This window comes from Haemaphysalis longicornis, unplaced genomic scaffold (assembly GCF_048455015.1).
Source record: "Haemaphysalis longicornis isolate Haplotype H1 unplaced genomic scaffold, Haemaphysalis longicornis Haplotype H1 scaffold_1, whole genome shotgun sequence".
Lineage (NCBI taxonomy): Eukaryota > Metazoa > Arthropoda > Arachnida > Ixodida > Ixodidae > Haemaphysalis > Haemaphysalis longicornis.
Genome location: NW_027526203.1, coordinates 233501082 through 233526803, shown reverse-complemented (window position 1 = coordinate 233526803; position 25722 = coordinate 233501082). Strand labels below are relative to the sequence as shown.

The window sequence follows — 25722 nt, the reverse complement described above, 5'->3', positions numbered from 1 at the left end:
TGGTGGCAGCGGTGGGATGACACGGTTGCAACACCCCCAAAAGCGCACTACCAAAATTTTAAGAACCTCTTCACACTAGCTAAAAATGTAGCGGGGTCACAACCTCCAATTATAACAGGCGACTACAACGCACCACATCGAGCCTGGGGTTACCCTACAGACACAGCAAAAGGAAGAAACCTATGGGAACAGGTACAACAACAACATCTCACACTTGAATATGACCCCCAGACACCCACCAGAATAGGAAACAGCGTACAGCGAGACACTACACACGATCTCACCTTCACCCATCGCATAAAACAAGCAACGTGGCAAGTTACAGAACACACACTAACTAGTGACCGCTACATAATACAAATAACAATACCCATAGGTAATAAGCTAAGACAACTACGCAAATCACCAAACATAACAGACTGGCCAAAATTCAGTCTTCATAGACAAAACCAACAGGAATCACAAGAAACGACATCTCTAGAGAAATCGACACAGCAGTTACTAGAGGATGTCAAGCTGCATACGAAAACGCCAGATGAAACCCTCCCGGATGAAGTAATGGACCCCCATCTCCTACACCTTAGAGAGGCATACCACAGCATCCAAAAAAGATGGCGAAAAAATAAACTCAACCATCGCCTACGCAGGAAACTAGCAAAGCTGGGCGAAACAATACAAAAGTACACAGCTCAACAAGCACAAACCCAATGAGATGACATATGCAACCAAATGCAAGGAAACTTGGGCATGAAAAGAACATGGCATTTATTAAAACCCCTCATTGACCCTAACAACACTAAATCAGAAACAACAAACCGAATAACACACCTAGTACAAAGCCGTAAAGGATGACAGAAAAATATCATCAGCCAAATTGAAGATACATACTTCCCAGAAGCATCACCGGACCCAATCCACCCTTACAGAGGAGGAGTGAACCACGAACTAGACAAAGAAATAACTGAATCGGAACTAAGAGGAGCCTTGCACAAACTACGCACACAGTCCGCACCAGGACCAGACAAAATCACTAATAAAATCCTCAGAAACCTAGACGACACTTCAATAACAACCCTCACAGCCCTTTTTAACGCACATTGGACCACAGAAACACTACACCAAGAATGGAAACATGCAAAGGTCACGTTTATACCAAAACCAGGAAAATCCCTCAAAATCGAGAATCTCAGACCAATATCTCTAACGGCATGCCTGGGCAAGCTATTAGAGCACATAATACATGCGAGATTGACACAGCACTTAAGCAGATTCCAAATCATACCACCGACCATGATGGGTTTTCAAGCGGGACTTTCCACACAAGATATACTACTGCAACTTAAACAAGAAATAATCACCCAGGCAAATCACCTTGACACAGCAGCAATCCTAGCCCTAGACCTCCACAAAGCGTTCGACAACGTTAAACACTCAGCTATTCTAAACAACTTACAAGCAACCAACCCCGGACAAGGAACTTACAGATACATCCAAAATTTTCTCTCAAATAGAACAGCAACACTATCAGTAGAAGATGTGCAGTCAGACACCATAACACTACCAGCTAAGGGTACCCCACAAGGGGCTGTGCTGTCACCACTCCTCTTTAACCTAGGAATACTAAACATCCCAAAAGAATTAACCAAAATACCCACATTGAAATACACTTTATGCGCGGATGATATTACATTGTGGATACATGGAGGCAGCGACGCTCACATAGAACACACCCTTCAAAAAAGGAAAAGAGGCAGTCTCAAAAGCTGCAAACGAAGCAGGATTAACCTGCTCACCTCACAAGTCAGAATTACTCCTGCTCCCACCCAAAAGAAAGAAAGAGAAAACACCTCCACAGATTTCACTCCACATTCAACAACATCAGATACCCATAGTTAAAACAATAAGAATAATATGATTGCACATACAAGCGAATCGCTCAAATACAATACACATTAAGAATCTCGCAACACATGTAAACCAAACCATATGCCTTATGAAAAGAATCACCAATCGAAGAGCAGGACTTAAGGAGCGAGACCGAATTCGCCTGATTCAAGCATTTGTAATCAGCCGAATTACCTACTCCATCCCCTACCTCCATCTAAGCGCAAAAGAAATGACAACAATAAATACACTAATTAGAAAAGCATACAAAGCCGCATTACGAATACCTGTAAGTACATCTAACGCTATACTCGATGAGCTAGGCATATACAACAATGGCGAGGAATTAATAGAAGCCCATTTAATTAATCAATCAGTCCGTCTGACGAAAACTCCCACAGGTTGACATATACTAAAACAGCTAAGAATCAACCCCCCGGCAATAATAGCTGCGAAAGAGCCCATTCCATTACAAATAAGAGACAACCTAATCATAAAACCACTGCCGAAGCATATGCACCCAACACATCACCAATACGGACGAGAACTTAGGGCACAATATCTACAAAAAAAATACCCTCCAGGTCAAAACACCCTCTTCGTGGTTGCCGCCGAATACCGACATAAAACAGCATTCGCCATTGTCGTAACGAAAGGCATGCAATATCCATCCGCACGAAAAACCCAGCAGAGGCGGAAGAGGCAGCAATAGCCGTAGCATTGACGCAACGCCCCACGCCCCCCACAATTATATCAGATTCCAAAACCGCTATTCAAAATTTTGCCCAGGGCAACATTTCATCCCTGGCACTCAAAATTCTTCAGAAGAATCCCCCCCCCCTCACCCCAGTACACATACTCTGGACACCGGCCCACGCGGGACAGGAAGGTAACGAAACCACACACTCTCAGGCTCGAGATCTTACCCTCCGAGCTGGAGTTGCGCCCGACCCATACCAAGGGGCAAGATCATCCAGAAACAGTCTCCTTAGCTATACCAGAGTCCTTCAATGCTTTACTGGTCACGAAACTGCTCCGTAACTCAATGGGAGAGCTTCATATGCTGCGTGTGGACGCCGCGCGGTCACCATCTCACTGAGGTCACTTCTCGGGCGGCGTGGCTATACCCTGCTCGTGGTCTAGCTGGGCCGCTGCCCCCAAAAAACCTACGGGCCGCCCCGTGATCCCTGTTGGCTGCCCACATTGAAATTCTTGGTCAACCTCCGCCAAGGCCGCCACCGTCGGAGGACTCAACTCTGCGGGTCGGACTTGAGCCGCCGAATAAAGTTTGCTATCTTTCTCTACCTGCCTTGACACAACTGCTAACAAAAAATTGGAGTGGTTCAAATCGTGAGGCTCAATGCAATAGTCCTTCTTGTCATGACGCACATCCTTCCTGCCACAGCTAATCGTGAAATTATTCGTTCGCCTTGATTTTTTATTATTATTCCCAATGTCTATATCCCGAGCGAGGAACTCGCAAAAGAGTTTTGAGCGCACCGCAGAAGATGCAATTTCGCTCTCAATTCCCCGTTTGGGGTACGTACGCGCCGCTCAAACGCTGCATGTGAGAATGCTCCCAGGACCCCCCCCCCCCCCATCACAAGCAGCGAGCAGTGGGCAGCTCAGGCCTGGCTATCCAACCACTCTTGGTTGAATTTGATGCTGAAGTCGCCACCCCGTCTCTTTAAGGGGGATGGATAGCAAAACCGACTAAAAATTTGATTTTTTTTTATTGTAGTGCTTGACTATTCTAAGACTCTTTGGGAATGTCCCCACGAAGTGGCATCCTCAGATGCGCAGCAGAAGTCATATAAAAATGGTGGCAAACACGCCCCATGTGGCCCCACCTAGTCACTGCAAGAATTCGTGTGACGCACATCTTATTTACATTGTTATTTTTTGTTTGATAGCGTGATAACGTTTATTTTTACAATTACTTACAAATGTAGCCCATACTGGAATCTTTCTGTAGTTCACTGTATGCCGCGATGGCGGTGCGTTGGTTGAAAAAGCATTGCGCATGCATTGCGAAACGTTTGTTTATATCAGGTCGGTCGCCTATGATGCTGTTTGCGCCCGCGTAATTGGTTTCTTTTTCGACATAGAGCGATCTTTTAGGCTTGGAGTACACCGTGCTAGTAGCATTTGCTCGCTTTTGTCAGAATCCGCGCGACATGCGACAATTTGACATTTTCTCTTTGTCTACTTGAGTTTCCGAAACCATTTTTTTGGGGGGGGTTCCTTATCAATGCTGTAACACATTCTGAACCAGAATAAGCTTGTTATTTTATTCATTTTTCTCTAAAAAAGCCATAAAATTTGTGTTAGTGCTGCACATTTTTTGTTAAATCAACGGTTAATATTTTGGCTCAGAGGAAAGACAGGTATTTAACACAAAATGTTTCAGCCATTTACCTGCTGAAACATTTGTGCAAAAATGTACCTCAGGCGGATAAAAAATTTCAAGATTTTTATTTTAAAAACAAATAAATATTTCTGTATGAAATTCTGCGCACGGTTAGTAGGCGCTTATTTTACATACTCTCCAAAACTTCAAGTCGATTGGTCAAAAAGCAGCGAAGTTAGCTGGAGGCGAAGTTCTTTTTTTTTCCTTAAATGTTCCTGGGGGAGCTTCTGGATACGACGTACGAGACGCAAGGGGTGTTTTGAAGTCATGCGGTGTCGATAAAACCGAAGAAGCCGCCTACACAGGCAACGATATTGAATACTTTCCCTGAAAACTAGGCTATTGCAGTGGACTGCTATGAATGTTTAATGGTCACATAAATACTGACATTAGGGTGAAGTGGTGGAACAAAATTTATTTCCTCGAAGGTAAAGTGTACGCGGAGAAAAAGGCAAAAGAGGACACCAAAAAAAAAGAAGACAGGAAATACCAAAAAATTAGGACCGAAAGAACAAGGAAGAGAAGTGAAAGGAAACACACGGGTTTAAAAAAAGCAGGCACGAAAGTAGAACGAGAGGAAGAGGAAAAAAAAAAGTAACCAAAGGAAACACACGGGTTAATTAAAAGAAAGTGGAACGTGGAGGCGTTCAGGCATTGAGGTCATCTTCCGGCACGTCTTCGAACTCTCCTTCCTCGTCGGGCGTCGCCTCCTGGTACTGCTGGTACTCGGAGACCAGGTCATTCATGTTGGACTCGGCCTCGGTAAACTCGATCTCGTCCATGCCCTCTCCGGTGTACCAGTGGAGGAAGGCCTTGCGCCGGAACATGGCTGCACAGAGAACACGGAAAAGAGGTGAGACGGGTCACCACACAACCAAGGACTGAGTGCACACTCAAGTCCCTCCTCCTGGGAAAAAGAACCAGAGTGAAATCTAAAGGCTACACCAATACCGCAATTGAACCCCCACGTGGTAAAAATTATTCCGGGCCCATTAATAGCACCTCGTAACACCCTGTAGCTTCCGCTCGTAAAACCCCAGAAATTGGGAGTAGCATTGGTGGAAAGCGTAGTTCCGAAGCACGCCTGGAGAACTAAATACGCGTGGATCAGTAGCATTTAACTTATAGCAGACATTTTAACTATTACGTTACCTTTGAGAATGCTCGCCTGTACAGGCTTTGTACAAACCAGTTATGCTAAACAGTGTACACACACAAACGCTGGGTAAAATTTCCACGACGGCAAACATGCGCACTTTGTCTACGTTTCATACACCACATAGCCACGTCAAGTTCGGAAGCCATTCAAAGGAATCCAGGACGTACCAGTGAACTGCTCCGAGATGCGCTTGAAGAGCTCTTGAATTGCAGTGCTGTTGCCAATGAAGGTAGCCGACATCTTCAGGCCACGAGGCGGAATGTCGCAGACAGCTGTCTTGACGTTGTTGGGGATCCACTCCACGAAGTACGGGGAGTTTTTGTTCTGGACATTGAGCATTTGTTCGTCCACCTCCCGCATGGACATGAGGCCACGGAAGATGGCCGCCACGGTGAGGTACCGGCCGTGTCGAGGGTCGCACGCCGCCATCATGTTCTTGGCATCGAACATCTGCTGAGTGAGCTCGGCAACAGACAGCGCCCGGTACTGCTGTGCACCCCTGGCAGTCAGTGGAGCGAAGCCTGGCATGAAGAAATGGAGCCGCGGGAAGGGGACCATGTTCACGGCCAGCTTGCGCAGGTCAGCGTTGAGTTGTCCAGGGAATCTGCGTGCGTTAAAGGGGAGAAGGCAAAGCTGAGATATGAAGATTGAAATAAAAAAATGGCTCCAATCCACGCTGGGATGGGGTTAGAAAGCGACGCTGTAAACGACACCCACAACAATTGCCATTGAGGCATCACTAACACACTGCCAGCCGTTACCCGCAATTCGCGGGGCCGGCCGTGCGACGGCACACATAAAACGGAGAGGAGCGTCTTTGGAAGGGTGAAACAACAGAAGCTAGCCATCGTGATGTGCTAGCTCGGGGCTACACCACCGCGCGGCACAAGCGCAGACACCGAAAAAATTCGGCATGTGAGCTTAGTGATTCGCATTTATAACGATTTAAGCTTAGGGAACTTTTACAATCGCTATTTATAAGAACGGGTTGGTCCTTTTGCTCTTTAATACCTGCTAAAACACAACCAAATTGGTCTTCAAGTGCGCAAAAGGTAGCTTTTCTCTAGCGGCCAGATGTCTACATTTTGTTTTCCCGCCCTGCAAACAAGTCGTTAACGTATCTTTGCTGTACAACAACAAGTCCGACGGGTTACCCAGGAGGTGGTATTTAACAAGTTATTCAAGCCGTGGGTAGGAAGCGCGTAATAACGGGAACCTGCGCCAGAACGGGCCCAAAACAACCGTCGCTGAAGCAGACGACAAAGCCGCCCCGCCGAGAGAGAGAGAGAGAGAGAGAGAGAGAGAGAGAGAGAGAGAGAGACTACTTTATTTGGAACTCTGGTTTTAGGGTGGCGGAGTGGCAGTGGCCTAGAGGGCCGCCGCGACGTCTAGGGCCCGAACAGTCGCGGCAGTCGCGGTCCGAGCACCTCAGCGCCTGTTCCCAGAGGGTGTGGGAGGGTAGAGGGGGGAAAGGGTCGCGTGCACGTTCGCAGAGTGAGTGCTAGAGAGTGTCCGGCGCGTCACACAATTAAGGGACAGTTGGGAGAGGAAAATAGGTGAGGGTACGTATGCACTAATAGAGAGCGTTGGGGAAAGGAGTGCGTCTGAAGAAGACGCCACATGTGGGCACCCTCGGCTGTGAGGGAGGGGTGAGGAGGGGGAAGGTGTCTGTGAAGGAGGCGGTAATGTTCGGTGATGTCTAAGTATGTGCAGCAGTATGAGAATGGGACATCTCTGGAACGCCGTGTTTAGGTGTAAAAGAAGCGCCTGCCCGGGGTGTCAAAGCTCGGGCTTTGTGGCCGTCTCGCCGACGCGCCCGCCGGTGTGTGCAGGAACCTGCGCGCGGGGAACGATGGATAACCATTCGCCGTGCCATCTACACTGTGCTCCGTGAGCGAAAAGCGCCCACCCCTTCCCGATCCGCGTTGGGAGTTTCTTGTCGCGCACGCCACGAAGAAACCGTTGGCTGGTAAATGTAGAAATCTTTGCTTTAAAAGGAAGGACTTAACCGAAGCATCAACAGGGGGACCTACCGGAGGCACGTAGTGACACCCGACATGGTGGCAGAGACGAGATGGTTCAGGTCACCGTAAGTGGGCGTGGTCAGCTTCAGCGTGCGGAAGCAGATGTCGTAGAGGGCCTCATTGTCGATGCAGAAGGTCTCATCAGTGTTCTCGACCAGCTGGTGCACCGACAAGGTGGCATTGTAGGGCTCCACGACCGTGTCCGAGACCTTGGGAGAGGGGACAACGCTGAAGCTGTTCATGATCCTGTCTGGGTACTCTTCCCGGATCTTCGAGATGATCAGGGTACCCATGCCCGAGCCGGTACCTCCTCCGAGGGAATGGGTGAGCTGGAAGCCCTGCAGGCAGTCGCACGCTTCGGCCTCTCTCCGCACTCGGTCGAGCACAGAGTCCACCAGCTCTGCTCCCTCGGTGTAGTGGCCCTTGGCCCAGTTGTTGCCGGCACCGCTCTGACCTGCAAGGCCGGGATGAGTAGGCTCTTCAAATGGGACGCAACAATACCAAATGTCTGCAGCTTGCACACATGAAGGACCTAGAGAGAGGACAACGTTTGTGAAGCACGGAAGAGCAGATAGCGGCTGCCTGCTCATTAAAATTCCCCCGCGTTTCCCCGAGGGGGAGAATGTGAAAGTGCGAATGCACGGTTGTCGGCCCGCTTGCGGCGCTTGCGCTCGGCCCCCGCAGCCCACCGCCTCGCCGCCTTCTCTTCCATCGGGTTTGTAGTATCACGTGTACACCACGCAGTTATCAAGCCGCTATAACGCCGCTGAGTCGCCAACGCACGCCGCTGACGACGTAGTTTGAATGCGTTAAAGATATAAGGCGCGTCACTAACACTGATATCAGCGTCGCGTCCGTGGCTTGGTCGGTAGAGCGTCGCGCTGCGGCCGCAAAGTCCTCGGATCGAAACCTGGCGCCGGATGCTGTTTCTTTTTAAATATAGAGGAGCACTGCGGACGCCGCCGCCGCCGCCGCCGCCGGCGGTGGATGGTTTGGGGTCGCTTATAAAGTGCAGTCGCACTTAAAAGAACACCGTTCGAAACAAAGCCGTGCTATCACAAGATATAACAAACAACTGAGTGGGAGATGTGAAATCGGAGAGTGGGGAAGTACAAGGGCCGAGGCAAAATGTGAAATTCAGGTTGATAATCGCTGACATTTCATCATTATCTGAAGGGCAAAGGCCTCTCCCATAGATCTCCAATTTTTCCGGTTCTGTGCTAACTGCGACCTATTTACCCCCGCAAACTTCTTGATCTCATCTGCCTATCTAACGTTCTTCCGCCCCTGCCACACTTGCCTTCTCTAGGGATCCACTTAATAACTCTTAATGACCAATGGTTATCTTGCCTTTCTTCTTAATTTCTACTAATAGGACTAACACGTGAATGTTCCCTGACCCACTCCGCTCTCTTCTTGTCCCTTAATGGTACACCCATCTTACGCTCCAATGCTCGCCGAGTCGCCCTCACTTTAAGTTGAATCCATTTAGTGAGCCTCCAAGTTTCAGCCACGTAAATGAGTACCGGTAAGATGCAGCTGTCATAATTTCTCTTTCAGGGACAATTGTAGGCTGCCATTCATTATCTGAGAATGTCTGCCGTATGCACTCCACCCCATTCTTATCCTAATCTCTGCCTCATGTTTGGGATCCGGGTTCACAACTTGGCCCAAGTAGATATATTCGCTTACCCCTTCTACTGCCTCGCCACCTATCTCAACTTGCTGTGCTGTCCCGAGGTTATTGATCATTGCTTTATTTTTCTGCGTTTTAATTTCCAGGCCCACGGTTCTACTATTTGTCCAGTGCGGTAAGCATGCTTTGCAAAACGTCCCCCGAGTTACTTGGCAAGGCAACGTCATCAGAAAATCAGAGGTTACAAATGTATTCTCCATTAACCCTTACTCCCACCTGTTCCCAATCCATGAATACCTCTTGTAAATATGCGGTGAATAACATTGGAGAGATTGTGTCTCCTCCTCTGACGGCCCTGCTACAGGTATTTTACTGCTCTCCTTATGGAGGACAATGGTAGCTGGCATCGTTTAGTAGGTATTTGGCCCATCTGACCAGCAATGATAGCGAGGGTAATGAGGGGAGTACTCACCGAAGACGAAGTTGTCGGGTCTGTAGAGCTGGCCATACGGTCCAGACCGGACGGAGTCCATGGTGCCGGGCTCCAAGTCCACCAGGATGGCCCGAGGCACGTATTTGCCTTCTGAAAGAAGGCAACAGAGGCGCGGTCAGCTCAAAACATAAAAGCGCTCGCCACAAGCACTGCCGGGGTAAGTATTCAAAATATATGATAAATAGATCTGGTCAGGGCATTCAGTCCTTAGCAGAAGGACAGTAGATTCGAGTATGCTGGGCGCTACATTAGTACCCATGATATTATGCAATTTTCATCTGTCAACATCGGGGAGCAGCGGTGGTTATCCCGCTATATACGCTGCCCATGAGGATATTACACATGAACCTTTACCGGAGGCCTCATTGTAGTAGACGTTGAGGCGCTCGAGCTGAAGCTCCGAGTCTCCGTGGTAACTCCCAGTGTAGTCGATGCCGTGCTCCTCGGAAATAACCTCCCAGAACTGCAGATAAAGAAAATGGTGTGGGAAGAGGTTTAAGTGCACTGCAGAAGTGCGAAGGGGGCTCAGTTCATCAGATAAAGGCAGGGCTGAATAGTGAACAAAAAGGTGAAGTGTTACAAGAAAGTTATGCATAATCAGACAAATTTCAACTATTTGCAGCTTTTGTAACCACTGCGCGGTCTGGTAGCTGGTGAAGTAGAACAGCTTCACCAGCCGCCTGCTCTGCGGCGACAGAGTTTCAGTCTAGCGTGCGACAGTGTTACAGTACCCGTTTTCCAGAGTACCGGGATCCGACTGGCCATGTGGGCATTCCTTACGGTAGGGTGACATACCCCTGCTACACTAGCGTCCGAATGTCATTTGAACCAAATGTCACTTGACGCAAATGAGAAGTTGTGCTGCGGCAGTTGGTTTTGAAATGCCATTCGGCTCAAATGACATTCGAGCCAAATGAGCACCCAGATAGCCATTTGGGCGCTCAAATGCCATTTCTAGCGCTCTCGCGCACAGCGTTCCGTCAGCATAAACAAATACATTACTGGCGTGATTAAAACAAACAAAATATTCGTAATTTTGGGGCTTTGATTACTTCTACTTAACTTAAATGTCAAGATGTAAATGTCAAGATGTCAACCGACTTGCCTGTGTTCGTTTTGTTTACCCTACCCTTCACTAACCTAGTGGATGATCCCCCCCCCCCCCGGTTTTAAACTCCCATCTTCTAAACTAAACGCCTCGTCCGAACTTGCAACATTCAAGCTACTTCAATCGAAAGCAAATTGAGCAACAAAATTGTGCGTGATTAGCTTTGAGACTAATATAAGAGATGACGCTACGTACACCATGGCGGCCGGAATGCGCAAACCGCAAACGCTGTGCTAAAACGTGGCTTACCGTGTTCAGCGGTAAACGAAAACTCCAGCTTCCGGTAACTCATCACCTGTAGAGCGCTATCTAATGAGTAGAATTGGAATCAAGGTAAGCTGGAATTTTCGCCCGCGCAATTTTTCGGCAGGAAATGAGTGAAATTTGTATTACAAATAACCTACACTACCTTGCCAAGCCCAAATTCGGAGGCGCATATTTCTACGCGGCTTGGTATTTTTTTATGTACTGTGGAACACTATTGTATGCTGGTGTCAAAACGGAGGCCCGCAGCTCCGTCAAGCTGTCCTTGAGATAGCTTTTTCTGCCGGCCTTTTCTACCGGAATACGCTTTTTCATTGCGTATTCCGTACATGATGCCAATAAAGTTCGTTGTTCAAAATCACTTTGCAAGCTCAGAAATCTACCGACTATTTAAAGGAGTACTGACACTAAATTTCTCGCTTTCAGTTTTTATGCTGTAAAGAATACCTATTGGACCAGTAATTACGAAAAATGGAACCGAAAGCCGTCAGCCGCCAACACAGAATTATAGCCCGTTTATTGCAACCAGTTTCAAATTCGGTCGCCGCGCGGGAAAATGGCCGTTTGGAGGCCAGCCTGCAAGCGGGCCAGTCTGACGTCACGGTCTCACCAGTGACGTCAGGGACGTTCGCCGCATCGTCTGCTACGATTGCACATGGTCCGCACTCGCCCGAGCAGTCAACATGTATGAATAGACAGACTCGGATGAGTCGCTGCCACCCGACAGACAGAGCAACTTTATTTGGCCAGGCGATTAGGCCGGCGATGTCTCCGCCGTCGTCAGTTTTTAATATCACTGCGGCTCGAACGGGCGCAGACCGTGATAGCAACAGCTTGTCGCCACTCTTACCAATCTGATCGCGAAAAACAAGTTCCACGTGCGAGAAAGTAGATGTTAGTGTGGTGAAAAATTGTGCTAGGGGTTGTTATCAACGCTGAATTTAAAAGCGGCGTTCAGATATTTGCCGTGATGGTAAGCCTACGTTTACCGGCAGCGGAGGTTCGGCGCTTTGACCCAGCACTGCCGGCACCGCGGTGCGGCCGAAAGATGGCGCCACCTGCGCGCTAGAATCAAAACCACGACCGGATAGCCGGTCGTGATAAAAACAGGCCACGACAGATGTCTTAGTCACCGATCGCTGAAACGGCAGTTATCGCCAAAATAAAGCTCAGTATGCGAAAAAGGGGATGATAGTGTGGTGAAAAGTTGTGTAAGGGATGGTCATTCGCCGTTTTACAGATACTGGCGATCAAATATTCGCCACGATACATCCTGTTCTGTGACGATACTAAGCCTGAAGTTCCCAACACCCAAGCTGACCCGAGCAACGCCGAGCCTGCTGGCTTGGGCGACAGTTCTTGCGGCCGCCGCCACGCACGAACTCAGTCCACGTTTAGCGCTGCATGTCGTCGCGTGGAAAATAATGCATCTTGGCGTCGTCGTCGATTTGCTCGGACAGGCTTCCACGAGCAGTACTTCGCATTCCGCGAGCTTGCCATAGCACAAATTGGGCGAACTCGGCGACGCGCACCGCCGTGGGGCGCGTCGACATCGCGCACCGCGCAGTTTTCGCCACCAGTGCAAAGGAACATCATGCGCCGGCCACGAACTGAAGAGCAAAGACGTCGAACACGCAAAGTGCGCAAAGTTTACAAGCATTGCTCACACAGCTACACCCGTACGTCTCCTGCCCAAAAGAATACCACCGACAACAGCAGCGCAGGATATCGTTTCCGGTTCCGAAAACGACTATATGACGTCACCCTGAACCGGCCAGACACGCCGGCCGATGTTTCGTCACGCCGAAAGCAGCGATTTCGCTAGTGCTGCAGATTTGTGGAAGCTCGCGGCCGGGACAATCAAAATCAATTTTAGATGAGATTCCGGCCTAGGATCGCTGCAAAAATTTCTGCGAGGCATCTGTACAAACTAATGAAGCCAATTATATCATTTTTTAGGCGTAAAAATTTGGTGTCAGTACTCCTTTAAGGCAGGCGACGCTTAGCACGAGTATAGGGAAGGTCATTTCGCTCGCTCGTCTGAGAAACGTAATTGTCAAGCTCCTGCGCATTATTGAGCAAGAAAAAAATTACGGTGTTATAACAATTTCAGGTGAAACTTTCGGTAAATCTGCATTATTGTGGAAATGTCATGCGGTATACGTTTTGATATTTCCCGTAACTCTTGTATTTATTTTTGTCTTTCAAAATTTCGTTCGACTAATTGTCTCTGTTTACGTTATTCTAACGATTACACTTAGAACTCTGGCGAAATCTGCATTCTTGTGGATATGCAGGGCGTTACAAGTTCTTGGCTGTGAAAGTACTCCGCAAAGAATGCTACGCATTAAAACGCGATAAACATCAACGAAGAATAATTTTATTGGCTGTACCGCCGCCTTTGCCGAAATCACGACGTGAGGGTACAAGTCGTCTGCTCAGGAAGCTCGCTATCAACGGTAACGCATGTGACGGTAAGTTACCGTTCGCGAGAACTTCACGCGCACGCGCCTCCCGCACGCACGGTAGACGGTAACGTAAACGCGGTAACGGTACGCTTAAACTACTGTCAGCAGTGCTGTACAGCTGAGATGCTTGTCATTCCCTTGCGCCACCCGACGATACGTGGGGGGCAATTTACATGTGGTAGGAATACAGGCAACGACGGTTTGAAGGGTGCACAGCTGTAGAAAACATGCCTGAACAGTCAAGATCGCGAAGCACCTACCCGAAATAAAAATTAGCAGTGGCTCGCTCGGCTATGCCAGGATATACGTAGCGTGAGCCAAGGTTCAGCTGGTTATTCTTAGCTTTCCTGGTTGTCTAGGATTAGCTTGAGTATCATTCTTACTGCTGCTTCGATGACACACGCACGGTATACGCATTATGTGACACGTATCTTTATCAAGCGGCTCCGGCGCAGCGTCACCAACCTCCCCAGCGCTAAGCTGGTTCCACAGGCGCACGCCGGTGTAGCTGCGACGCACGAGCCGTCGGTTCCATACCCACCCACTCACCCTCGCATGATTATCAAGTGGACCGGGCCGCCACGTGCGGAACGGAGGTCGGCGAAGACGCTGGGCGTGTGGGGTGTGTGAGAGACGCCGGGCAACGAGCAACGTTTTGTGCGGCGTGTGACATCACTACTCCTCGTGCATGCACAGCACGGCTATCGAGGAGCCACGCGAAACTCAACCTCGGCCAGTGTAGCTCACGCTGAGCACGAGGTCGCGGGTTCGATTCCCGGCCGCGGCGGCAGCTTTTCTGATGGAGGCGAAAAGCAAAAACGCCCGTGTGTACGAGATTTCGGCGCACGATAAAGATCCCCAGGTGGTCAAAATTAATCCGGAGCCCTCCACTACGGCGCGCCTCATCGCCTGCGTTGCATCGGCGCGTTAAACCCCACAATCAATCAATCAATCAGTGTAGCTCACGCTACAAAAAAGCAGCAAGAGCAGTGATAAAATAGAAAGTCTGACAAAGACGTTAGCTGTAAGCGCACGTCCGAGCTTGATTGATTATGAGGCTTAACGCACCGACGCTGCACAGGCGCAATGAGGTGCACGGTAGTGGAGGGCTCGGGAGTAATTCTGACCACCTCGGCCTCTTTATCGTGCGCCGAAATCTAGAACACGCGGGCACTCACGGGGGATCGCATTATTCTTCCAACACGGCATGCTGGTTCCAGTAGTGCAAAAACAGATGTTAAATAACGCACGCGCAAAAGTTTCGCAGCCCGCCTGCTTATGTGGTTCGAAATAATTACGCTACAAACGTCGAGGGTGTTTGATTGATTGTGGGGTTCAACGCGCCGACGCAACGCAGGCGATGACGCGCGCCGTAGTGGAGGGCTCCGGATTAATTTTGACCACCTGGGGATCTTTATCGTGCGCCGAAATCTCGTACACACGGGCGTTTTTGCTTTTCGCCTCCATCAGAAAAGTGGCTGCCGCGGCCGGGAATCGAACCCGCGACCTCGTGCTCAGCAGCGCAACGCCTTAGCCACTGAGCCACCGCGGCGGGTACGTCGAGGGTGTCAATGAAGCACGCTAGCTGCACGCAGTGAATAATACCGCCTGCGCACAGCACCGAGGTGGGTATCAACGCTGAGAAAAGCATTTTTCCGCCAAAATATTTACTTGGATCCAGTTTGCAAAAGAAATAATAAACATTGTAATTTCCTTAAGTTCGGGCAACAGGCACGTTGTGCATTGAAAAAGTACGCAATCTTGGATATAAAATAACCAAAGCAAAATGTCGAATCGCGGAGCTCGGTAGAAAGAAGTCCAGTTAAACAGCAGGAGAAAGAAAATACGGCTTGGGCGCAGACAAGCCAAGAATAAAAACTGCGCTGCAAAAATTAGAAGTTCACCGGTTTATCTAAACGAAAGAGGTTTAGCTTGCGAAAACTACAAAAATTATTTCAGCTCACCAAGGAAAATCACTGTTGAAAGACCGCAGACGGTACGGCCATTATTGGCCCACTAGAATGAGGAGCCATCGAGGCCCTTCGCAGTTAATATAAAGAGTCACTAAGTTCGACGTGAACAATCGTACCAGCACTGCCACACAGTCACAACGGCAGCCTCAATGCTTGCACTCGAGCGTGAAGGTAGCCACCATAGCGAAGCTGTGCAACACACTTAAAAAAAATTAGTAATTAACGCGGCCCAGCTGAAGTAGCCGAAGACAAAAAAAAAAAAAAAAAGAAACGCGATCCCGAAAAACGTTGATCCGCTTTAAAGAATCGGAAAGTATAGCGAGTCCTGGTAGGCACCAAGCCAAGCCCAGCAGCTGAGCGTGTTTTAAGTTTTGTGCGGTAATGAGAATGGCACACCGCAAACCGAAGCTCTATCGCGAGACGATAAGGAATGCGGGAAGCGGCACTGAGAATGGAAAATAAGACAAGCATTCTTGAGGAAACAGGGAAGGCAAGCTGCCTCGACACGCTGAAAAGGAGGTCAACGAAGACACGGCCGAGTCGCGACAATTCGAACGGCTCACAAACGGTTACTTGCGCGTGGCAACCACTGGAATTTACAGTGGAAAAGCAAGCGCAAATAAAATAACCGGGAGGGCAGCAATTTGAATAAAAAAGCTGCGCGTGACCAAACACGGGCAAAGCCCGCAGCAAACCTTCGCCCCTGTCCCAGCCGCGATATGGCTTTCATGGCAACTATCCCATTGGGGTCATCGCTCCGGCATCGTTAACGGGCATGGCTAACTACATCTTCCCCTACTCGGAACGTGTGGCAGGAAAATCAGCGTAAATGCGCGCCTGATTACAGCGATCGGGCAAAAAGAAGAACACGCATTGAACTAAGGCGCGAGAAATTACAGCTGATGGCTGCGAAAATGACGTGGCCACGGCGGCTGATTTCACGTTCGGTTAGGCCTAGCAGCCCCACCTTGCGCAGACTTCCCAAAATGCGGCACGAAATAAAGCTGTCTTACCTTGGCTCCTATTTGGTTGCCGCACTGGCCGGCCTGGATATGAACGATTTCGCGCATGCTGGAACCGGCCGGGAGCTTCACACCGAAGGAGGACCACAAAGGCTGGCAGTGACGAGCCCGCGCCAGGCAGAGGTTACGGTGCGAGAGCAACGGCCAGAATGACTGACGGGACAAGGTGGGGTATGCTTGTCACATTCGACACGTGCGTCCGCAGCCAATCGGGGCGAGCTACTCCTAACGCTCTGATTGGCGAGTTTGGTGGCGTGACTATTGCTGTCGAATTTGTTCCACTTGATGACGATGATGGTGGTGGTGTTGTTGCCTTCGAAGTGGTTGGCACCATAGAGTTTCTCAACATTACCTAGAGCGGAAAGTGTCGCTGCGATCGCGCGCCGACATGGGAATTGTGGGTATATAGTGTGCGAATCGGATTGGCAGCAAGTGGCTAGTGCAAAGAGCTATGGATTAGGCTTCTCGGCTCTGAAGCGTTTGTTAGTTCTGTTTTCGGGATGCCCTGTTTGGCATTCAATGGCTATCACAGACATCTCTAAACAGCAGCGTGATTAGCTCTTAACGCATGCGCTCGCGTTAGCGTGGAGTTTCTTCAGATGAAGGGGCGACCACATGCAGCGACGGCGACAAGCGACGCGAAAAACGCAACCCAAAAGGTGCAACAACAGAGTGTACTTGGCCAAAGCGACAAGCGAATAAAATTAATACACTGCCGCCTATGTCCTCTGTCGTCGTCGCTACAGTTCACTGCATCGCCGCTGCCGCTCGCTTGTGGGCTGCTTCTGACCGTAAAAAAGCGAGCGAGGGCCCCGGCGTCCGCTTGCTGCTCTATACCGCTTCCCGCTTGCTGCTGTCGCCACTAAATAAGCTTCGATAGCACACACTATGCGTTTTCTACACCCATTCTGTTACAATTTTCGTGTCGCTCGTCGCCGTCGCTGCGTTTACTTACCTCTTGAAGCATGCGCTGCCTTGGACAGGCGCAATGGGGCAACATACATAGCAACTCGACAAGCCAGTATTTATTTGCCATTTGAAGCATTCACGCAATTTCATAATGCTTTGCGCGCGTACTTGAAGACTTACTTGCGGTAACAGTCTTCGCTTCCACGATAATTTATACCTGCTTAGTCAAAACAAATAAATACAACGCGATTACATCATTCTTACATCTATAATGCTGCATCGCCTGCCAAGGCGCGTAGCATACGATAATGAGACTAATCAGAGGGAGCAAGAACACAGCTTTAGACAATATAAACAATTTTTTTCAGCTAAATATTACAAAAAGTCAAACCCAGTTTGAAGGATGTAATAACTTAAAAATATATCCGAGACGGCCCGCTGTATCTGGCAGCGTGAGCCAAAGGCAGGACTTCTACTTTTTTCTTTTCTTAGTAACCCTCTAATTTGTTTTGCAGCATAAGACCTCGAACACAGTGCCTTACACAAAAAGTTTGTTGACAGCGGCACTTTCGGCAGCAATTTTTCAAACAAAAACTTAATTTGCGTAGCCACAAAGTCGTTGCCGGCCATGCCATGCCGAACTTCCGGCCGAACTACACACTATGGCGGCACTCATGGAGGCGTAGAGCGCTTCCGCCGAATCACGTTGACGCTAGCGCCAGATTCCACTCTAGGTAAGCTAGTGATAAACTCTATGGTTGGCACTAGTGTCACTAGATAAGGTTACAGAGTATCGGCACTCTTTTCTCCTATTGTTCCGTGCCGTCGCCATGATGATTGGTCAGTTCGCGTCACGTGGCACTTGTTTACACTGCGACGGTTCATAGGCGCTGCCGTTTTGTTGCTTGTGCATTTTATGTCGGTAAACTCTGGAAGACTTAGTTTGCCCACCCTGCTCGGCGGCTGCGCGCGACTAACGTTGTTTCGAACACGAATCAAAGATAACGCGTGTAGCAGCATTTCAGCAGCTGAAGTGCGTACGAAGATGCCGTTTTGCTGTATCTTCGGCAGTATTGTTAACAAACGCCCCGGTAGAAGTTAGCGGCGAGGCGGTAGAAGAAGCAATCTCGCAACCCTGATAAACACCAAAATGGCCGCCGTTGCTGACTTGCGTGCCTGAGTGCCGCTACTCTTATACCTTATCTAGTGACACTAGTTGGCACGTACCCACGAGGGATTAGGTTAGGGACAAAGCGTTGACTGTGCCACTGTTGAGGTTATAGGGTTGATAATCGAAAGCCCGGCGGCGTGTTTGACAAACCTGGCTGATTGGTTGAAATTGAAATTGAAATTGAAATTTATTCCGCAACAATAAAATGTTATGAGGAGGACAGGTAAAAGCTGTGGAAACAGCTTGAGAGGCCCTGACCCCCTGCAGCACGGGGCGGCGTACAAAGCATGCGGCTAAGCATTACAAGCCTTCATAGAAAAACACATTGAGGTTTTGCATTGTCATTTGAACACAAAAAAAAAAAAATAAGATACAAGTACAAGTTTTCACAACACATCATTATACAAACATTAGGCGGAGTTCTTTTACTGATATAGAGGATACGTCAATGTTTGCTGACGTTACTATACGGTTTAAAACTGTAGGTAATTGAAATTTTAACATTTGATTTCCGTAATTAGTTCTGCGTTTAGCGACATGCCACACTTCAGGATGGCGTACATTATATGCCGGGATGTTTTTCTTTAAATTTGCTATGCTGGTGACGGCATCATTATTTTTCAATATACCTAGTTTATATGAACGACATAATTTATAATCATACATTGATGGAACCTGAATTATTTGGTATCTCCTAAATAATTCAGCGGTATGGCTGCGATAGGGCACTTTACAAGCTAGACGTAAAGCTTTCTTCTGCAAGACGGTAAGCCGACTAATGTTTGCAGATGTTGTTGTTGACCATACAAGGAACGCATAGTGTAACAGAGAAGAAAATAGGGCGTTATATATGAGTATATTAACAGAGGTGGGCAAGTAGTGGCAGTGGCGACGCATGGTACCAACTGTCCTAGATAGTTTATTGACAATATAATTGACATGATCATCCCATATCATATTTTGTGAGAAATACACACCGAGAGATTTGAAGTTTTTCACGATTTCAATTTCAGTGTTGTTCAGTTGAATTTTGGGCAGCTCAACGAATGTGTGGTGGGGGTGAAATAAAACAGCCTTCGTTTTAATAATGTTTAGTTTTAGGCAGTTAATTATAGCCCATGAATTAATTTGAGTCAGTACACGATTCGCTCTACTACCTAACTCGACGCACGACTTTCCCGAAAAGAATAAACTAGTATCGTCAGCATATACTATATAATGGACTGTTTCATCAATTCGGACAACTTCGTTGACATAAAGTAGAAATAGGAATGGTCCTAGGATGCTTCCCTGCGGGACACCGGTTGTGATTGGTTTAATTGCCGAACTTTTTCCTTCGATGACAACAAATTGAGTGCGGTATTGCAAGTAGGAACTAATTAACTTATGCGCAATTCCCCTTATGCCATAATGATCCAGTTTTTGAAGCAGAATTTTATGATTAATCAGGTCGAAGGCTTTTGAGAAGTCTAGGAACAGCCCAAGATTATAATAATAATAATAATGCTTTATTGCGCAAAATACTGAAAAAATACAAGGAGGCAGGCCTGCCAAAGTCGCATTGGGCTTGAGTGGCAGCGCCTGGCAGGCAACGGAAATCGCAAATAATAAATGGAGAGTTTTAGCATAGCGTTACCGTGTTTACGTTACCGTTTACCGTGTTTGCGGGAGTCGACTGCGCAGCACGAGAGTTACCGCGAACGGTAACTTACCGGCACAGGCTTCACCGTCACCAGCGGCTTCCGGCAACACGGTAAACGGTAACGATATGGTAAAACTGCCTAATAACACTGACATAAGTAGAAAGCATAGTAAAGCAGAACGTTTAAGTATAGAGCTTTTCAAATTAGGCCTAACTATAATTCGATAAAGGCAAGTCCTTAGAATAGCAAAAATAGCTTTACATTTCAGTCGGCGAATGTTGCGGTCGTGCTTTTATTACTGTCATCAAAAGGCTTGGGGCCCTCGTCCGTGAGGCGACGCAAAAAATGAAACATGGAGCCATGTGAGTCATTCGCTCTTGTTAAGTCAGTTTCGATGAAAATTTCGTATTTACACCTGCTGTAAGAATAATTTAGCAGTAAAAGGTAGCGCAGGTGGTAAAGTACAGGGTTAGGCGCGCAATTAATCAAACGTTCTGAACCGTGAAAACATAAAACAGAAAAGGATGTGCGATGGTTTAATAATTATCACGCCCACAACTGTTTTTATTTTAACCCGACACGCACGAGAAAAGAGAAAGTGCGTCATTATCTAGTGTTAGGATTTTTACCCCGTGTTAGGGTGACGAGAACTGCGGATACAGCAGTAATTTATTGCTCTGAGTCCAAAGAAACACCAAACTTTGCACGAGAGAATTAAAAAAAAATCCGATCCTGCAAACTTTAAAGTTTACCGCGATGTCCCCATTAGAAAAATTGATACTATGGTGCCAGGGCAATTGCCCAGTGTTCAATTTGAAAAAAAAAAAAAAAAGTTTGCTCTTAATACGTTTTACTCCGTTTAATTAAACAGACGTCCTATGGATACCTGCAGGTCCTGAATTGAAAGCCCACTTTCGCTGAAAAGCTGAATAAATGTTCTTGCCACCACTTCTTGGCAGAAGGTGTCGGAACAAAATATTGCAGAGAAAATTTACGATTGTACGAATGAAATAACGGTGCGAAAGCGACTTGTACTTCCTTTCAGCGCTTTTCGATACGCGGTGACATGTTTTCGAGCAACGTTTTACATGCGATGGTGCACCACGCAGAGCACCTTGGCTTGCTGGTGACTGCTGCGCCGTTGTGTGTGGAAGCGGAAGTTTTGCGAGGCGTACCCAAAGGATCGCGGTCGGGCCGCCGGCGGTGCGCTCCCCCACTGCGCAGGAGCGACGCGGGAGGAAATCATGTGTCCGCGTTTGCTTCACCGCTGCAATATCGCTCGTTTGTCCGCCGCTTGGCACTTCCGGGCAACATTTCCTTCATACTTGAAGCAAGTTCCTGGAATGTAGTTTGGGACGTTGCGTCGCCATAAAGTAGCCATTACATCCCTTGGCTATCACCGTGCATCCCAGGGCTCGATTCCACACCCTGTCGCGGCTTTGTTTCGGTTTGATGGCGTGATAATTGCACCAGTGATAGTTCCTGTAGGAGATGTGCTTTTGGTGTGATGGCGTGAATTCTGGGGGGCTATTCCAGAAGCCGCCAGTTTCGCATACTCCCGAGTTTATAGGTGCTTGGTTTATGAAAGCAGTGATAGTGGAGCATTCGATGCTGCTCGAGTGAAACCGCCGGAAGCGCGCGCAGCATTCAGCGTGCTGTATTGGGGCCGCTTACGTTGATAAAGTACGGCTTGTGCTATCTTCCGCATGCAGCCCCATCTGAAATTGCTCTGCAATGCTCATTCCCCAGCATAAAATAGATAACCCCACTGCTACTTTGAAATCCCCAGCCTGGCTGTTGGCCACGCCCGGCGCGGGGCGGTTCATTTTTCTCGGCGTTCTGTTCTTCCTCTGAATTACGTTTGCTACGCGGCCTGAGGGCAGTCGCAGTGCAGCTCTGCGCAAACACAAACCAAGTAATTAAAGGGGTCCACAGTAGCGAACGGAACGCACCCTGCTCCCGACCGTCAAATATGCCTTTTGTTTATACGGCTCGATTGAGTGTGCACGGCGGGCGCTTCTCAGAAATTGTCCCGTGTCAAGAGCGTTTTTTAAATGCAGAGCATTTCAGTAACTCACGATGTCACCCGCGTTGGCGTCCGTAGTCCGCATCGCTCCACCTACACTATGTAAAAAATAATACTTACCGGCGCCAGGTTTCGAACCAACGACTCTGCGGGCGGAACGCAAGGTACATAGTACTCTACCCACTGCACCACAAAGCCGACACAGAATGGAAGGTTACGAACACGCCTTATATCCTTGACTCATTCAACCGTCGGCCACAGGTGCGCCCTCTCCCCCGCGTCCTCCTCGCCTTCTCTCCGCTCGCAACGCCCTCTCTCGCCGCGTTCGGTTCGGGCGCACAACAGGTGGGGACGTGCGCAACACCCTCTCTCGCCGCGTTGGGTTCGCGCTGATCAACAATAGGTTCGCGCGCAAGAACAGGTGGGGGCGCTCGCATCGCGCTCTCTCGCCGCGGTCGGTTCGCGCTTAAACCACATATGTCGTTCGCGCGTGCTCCGGTCGCTGACATCTGTGGCGTGATCGTGGCGTCAACATCACGCGTTCGTGTGGTGGCGCGATTTTGGCGCTATAACACTCTCTGGCGAGGGGCATTGGATTGGATTCGATTGGATTCGATTGGATTGGCTTGGATTGGCTTGGATTGGCTTGGCTTGGATTGGTTTGGATTTGGATTGGATTGGATTGGATTGGATTGGATTGTGTCGTCATAGCCGCTCCACGTTGCGTCATAGCCGCGGCAGGGGGTTCACGGCACGTTTCACGTTTCACCAGCGACTTCATCGACAATGTCTACGCTGGAAGACAACAATTACAACAACAACCAATACGTAATCCATACGACTTGCAGGCGCGCCCCCCGCGGAAATGCTCTGCATTTGATCGTGCCCCTCGCGAGGGGGATGTTTTTTTTTTTAGCATTGGCGAGTGCGTTTTAGGCGTTGAAGTTGTGTCATTAGCATCGACGGTTTTCACGGTGCATGAAGAAGGCTACCGTGGGAAAATCGTGTCGTCTTGGCCTCTCCTTTCGGTTCGTACAATAGTGAACTCCAGTTCGCACCGAACACCCCCGCGACTGTGGCATCATTGGTTGACGGTGGCCTGGGGACTTCATTTTTGTTTTGTGCTAATTAATGTAGTAGGCAACATGACGTTACGCCGAAACTGAAAGTCTATCACCATAATCATCAGCTGAAGTGCACCCACTGCAGGATGAAGCACTCTCCGGTAGACGCCCAACCAGGGGTTTCCCCAGGCATCGAATCAAGGGGGGGTGTCTCAATGGCTCTGGGGGGGAGGGGTGCATGAACTAGAAAAGCTGTTTTTTGTCCCACTAGTTAAATAATTAAGATAATTATTTAAGGTAAAAAATAAGGTTAAATTATTAGGTTAAACTAGTTACATAATTAAATTAAATAATTAAGTTAAGTTGAATAACTAGTTCAGTAAACTTCCCTCGACCGTGGGACTGTCCTGCATACTCGCGTTTCCGCTGCCTCTATTGGACCATTTTTCCCTGGGCACCCGACGTCACTCCCAAAATCACTTCAAGCGAGTAGGGAATTGCTGCGTCCCCCGCGTGGTATTCCACTTCGGCGTATTAAAAATGGCAGTAAGGCACACCCCCGAAAATATCTGGGTTTCGGAAAACTCGTGCACAAAATGTTCTCGTCCTGCAGTTGCTCCCGCACCCACCCGCCACCCGTACCATTCATATGAATGTCACGGTAGCAGGCGAAAGTTTCCGTGACTAATCTGCGGCCGTTGAAGCTCCCCTTTTCCTTTACTTTTTTTTTTTTCATTTTCGCTCCTCCCTGGCTGGTAGCAATGTGCTCGCAGCGTGGTCAGCCTCAAACCACTATGCCCATTTCCTTTGAAAGCCTTTTTTGTGTGCACATACGAACTTGCCACGAGCTGTCGAAAAAAAGGAAATAAATACGTGCAACGCTAACAGCAAGCTCGGGGGGTGCACTTTTGTTTATTTTGCCCGAGGCTACTGCCAAGAATAGCAGACGAGCAGCCCGCGCATGCGCAGATCGATACTGAAAAAGGTCCATACAAGGACTGACAAGAGTGAAATTTGGGGATTCAAGGGGGGGTGTCCAGAAAAACTAGGGGGGGTCTACACACCCCCTAGGGGAGGTGTAGGGAAATCACTGCGCCCAACTCGTCCGGTCCTGCTGCCCGAGTCCAGCCTTTGCCCCGAATTAACTTATTTCGTCTCTCAGTCGAGTTAACGGTCTTCCCTACTTCTGGTATCGTCTCTCGGTGCCCACTCGATTACCTGTAGGTCCCACTCGATTACCCTGTGGTTCATGTGTTGTTTTTCCGTCGCATTACGAGCTCACCGTCTTTCAATTAATTTGATCGATTTTGTCTTCCGTACCGTTTGTTCCTGACCAATGACGCTCGTCTACTGTCCCAAGCGTTACACCTACTGTTAAATTTGCGAAAGCGTACGAGTACGGCCCTCAGTCACGTTGAGGTAGCGTGGTTGGAGAGAGGTTTGCAGGTGAGTTCTCTTCGCTCCGACGACGAAGAGCCGAAGTCAAACATGTCTTGCTTAATGCTTGGCGAGTTGATAAAAGCGGTGTTACAGGAAGCAGCACCCTGGCGTGCTTAAAACTACTTGAACGGGCAGAGAAACATCCTCCGCGAGCCTGAATACGCACGCGGAGCCTCAAGACCCAGAATTCTCAACTGTCACCAGGCGTCCAGCGTGTTACGCACGACACCAAAAAGTACAAATACGCAAACCAACTCACACTGTTCTTGGGACGAGATCCGGGAAGCCGGTGCATGCTGTTTCGGAGAGAGAGAGAGGGGAAAGGGGGAGTACACCGGACGGCCGCCGTTTTGCAGAAGGCTTGCTCGAACATGCCAGTTTGTACCGCTTCTCGCAGTGGCTGCAACCGTGAATCACGGTCCCGAGCAGCCGCGCGGTAGCCGGGCTCCGGCTTGTCCCACTATGAAGCTCCTGCAGAGCTGGCTTCGCCGCCACGAATAGAACTTCCTCGCAATTCCCAAAGCTTAGCCGTAGCCGCCGTATCTTGAGTGCACAGGGCAATGCCAAAGCACCTCGCGCTGAGTTGTAACACTACCACCCTTCGCGTCACGGCCCATGGGGCTGGCCTAAGTTTCCGTTCGAGGTGTTCGTTTCCGTTCCGTAAGGCGCCAAGTTTCTGTTCAATAAATCGTTACGAACAATACGCATTGGTTCAACACTATTACTTTTACTGGCAGAGGTTGCTAACCATTCATTCACTGATGGTCGAACGTAGTGCAGACCATACCGATTCTGTGCCGCGTTTCTTTCTCGTGGTTGGGATCAGCACTGACAACTTGTATGGAGTCATGTTCATCCACTCCTACAAGATTTTCGTTACCAAGGGAAAACAGCGTTCTTCGTGAACGTCTTCTTAGCATTACTTTCAATTCATTCATGTTCATCTCTAACTCTAAACCAACCCCCTGAATGCACGTCCTCAAACAATTTATGCAGGTGTTCTACAGTCTCACTTAATAAGAAAGGGT

The 25722-nt window shown here is 48.7% G+C and overlaps 2 protein-coding genes across 2 annotated transcripts in view; one reads left to right on the top strand and one right to left on the bottom strand.

Moving 5' to 3' along the window:
* Positions 1-25722, top strand: part of LOC144158190 (uncharacterized) — a 544079-nt gene that overhangs the window by 361091 nt on the left and 157266 nt on the right. The gene's annotated exons all lie outside the window — the stretch shown is intronic.
* On the bottom strand, positions 4681-16619 carry LOC144142696 (tubulin beta-4B chain-like). Its single transcript, XM_077674367.1, has 6 exons — positions 16433-16619; positions 9961-10069; positions 9586-9696; positions 7487-7931; positions 5621-6057; positions 4681-5123 (listed from the first exon to the last, which is right to left on the bottom strand). The coding sequence occupies exons 1-6, from the start codon at positions 16487-16489 to the stop codon at positions 4942-4944; spliced, it is 1341 nt and encodes a 446-aa protein (XP_077530493.1). The 5' UTR covers positions 16490-16619; the 3' UTR covers positions 4681-4941.

Coding starts and splice junctions, on each gene's coding strand:
- LOC144142696 (XM_077674367.1), bottom strand. CDS start 16,489: ATGCGCGAAATCGTTCATATCCAGGCCGGCCAGTGCGGCAACCAAATA. Junction 9,697..9,960: donor CTACTACAATGAGGCCTCCG/GTAAAGGTTCAT, acceptor GCCTTCTTTCAG/AAGGCAAATACGTGCCTCGG. Junction 7,932..9,585: donor ACCCGACAACTTCGTCTTCG/GTGAGTACTCCC, acceptor CCGGCCTTGCAG/GTCAGAGCGGTGCCGGCAAC.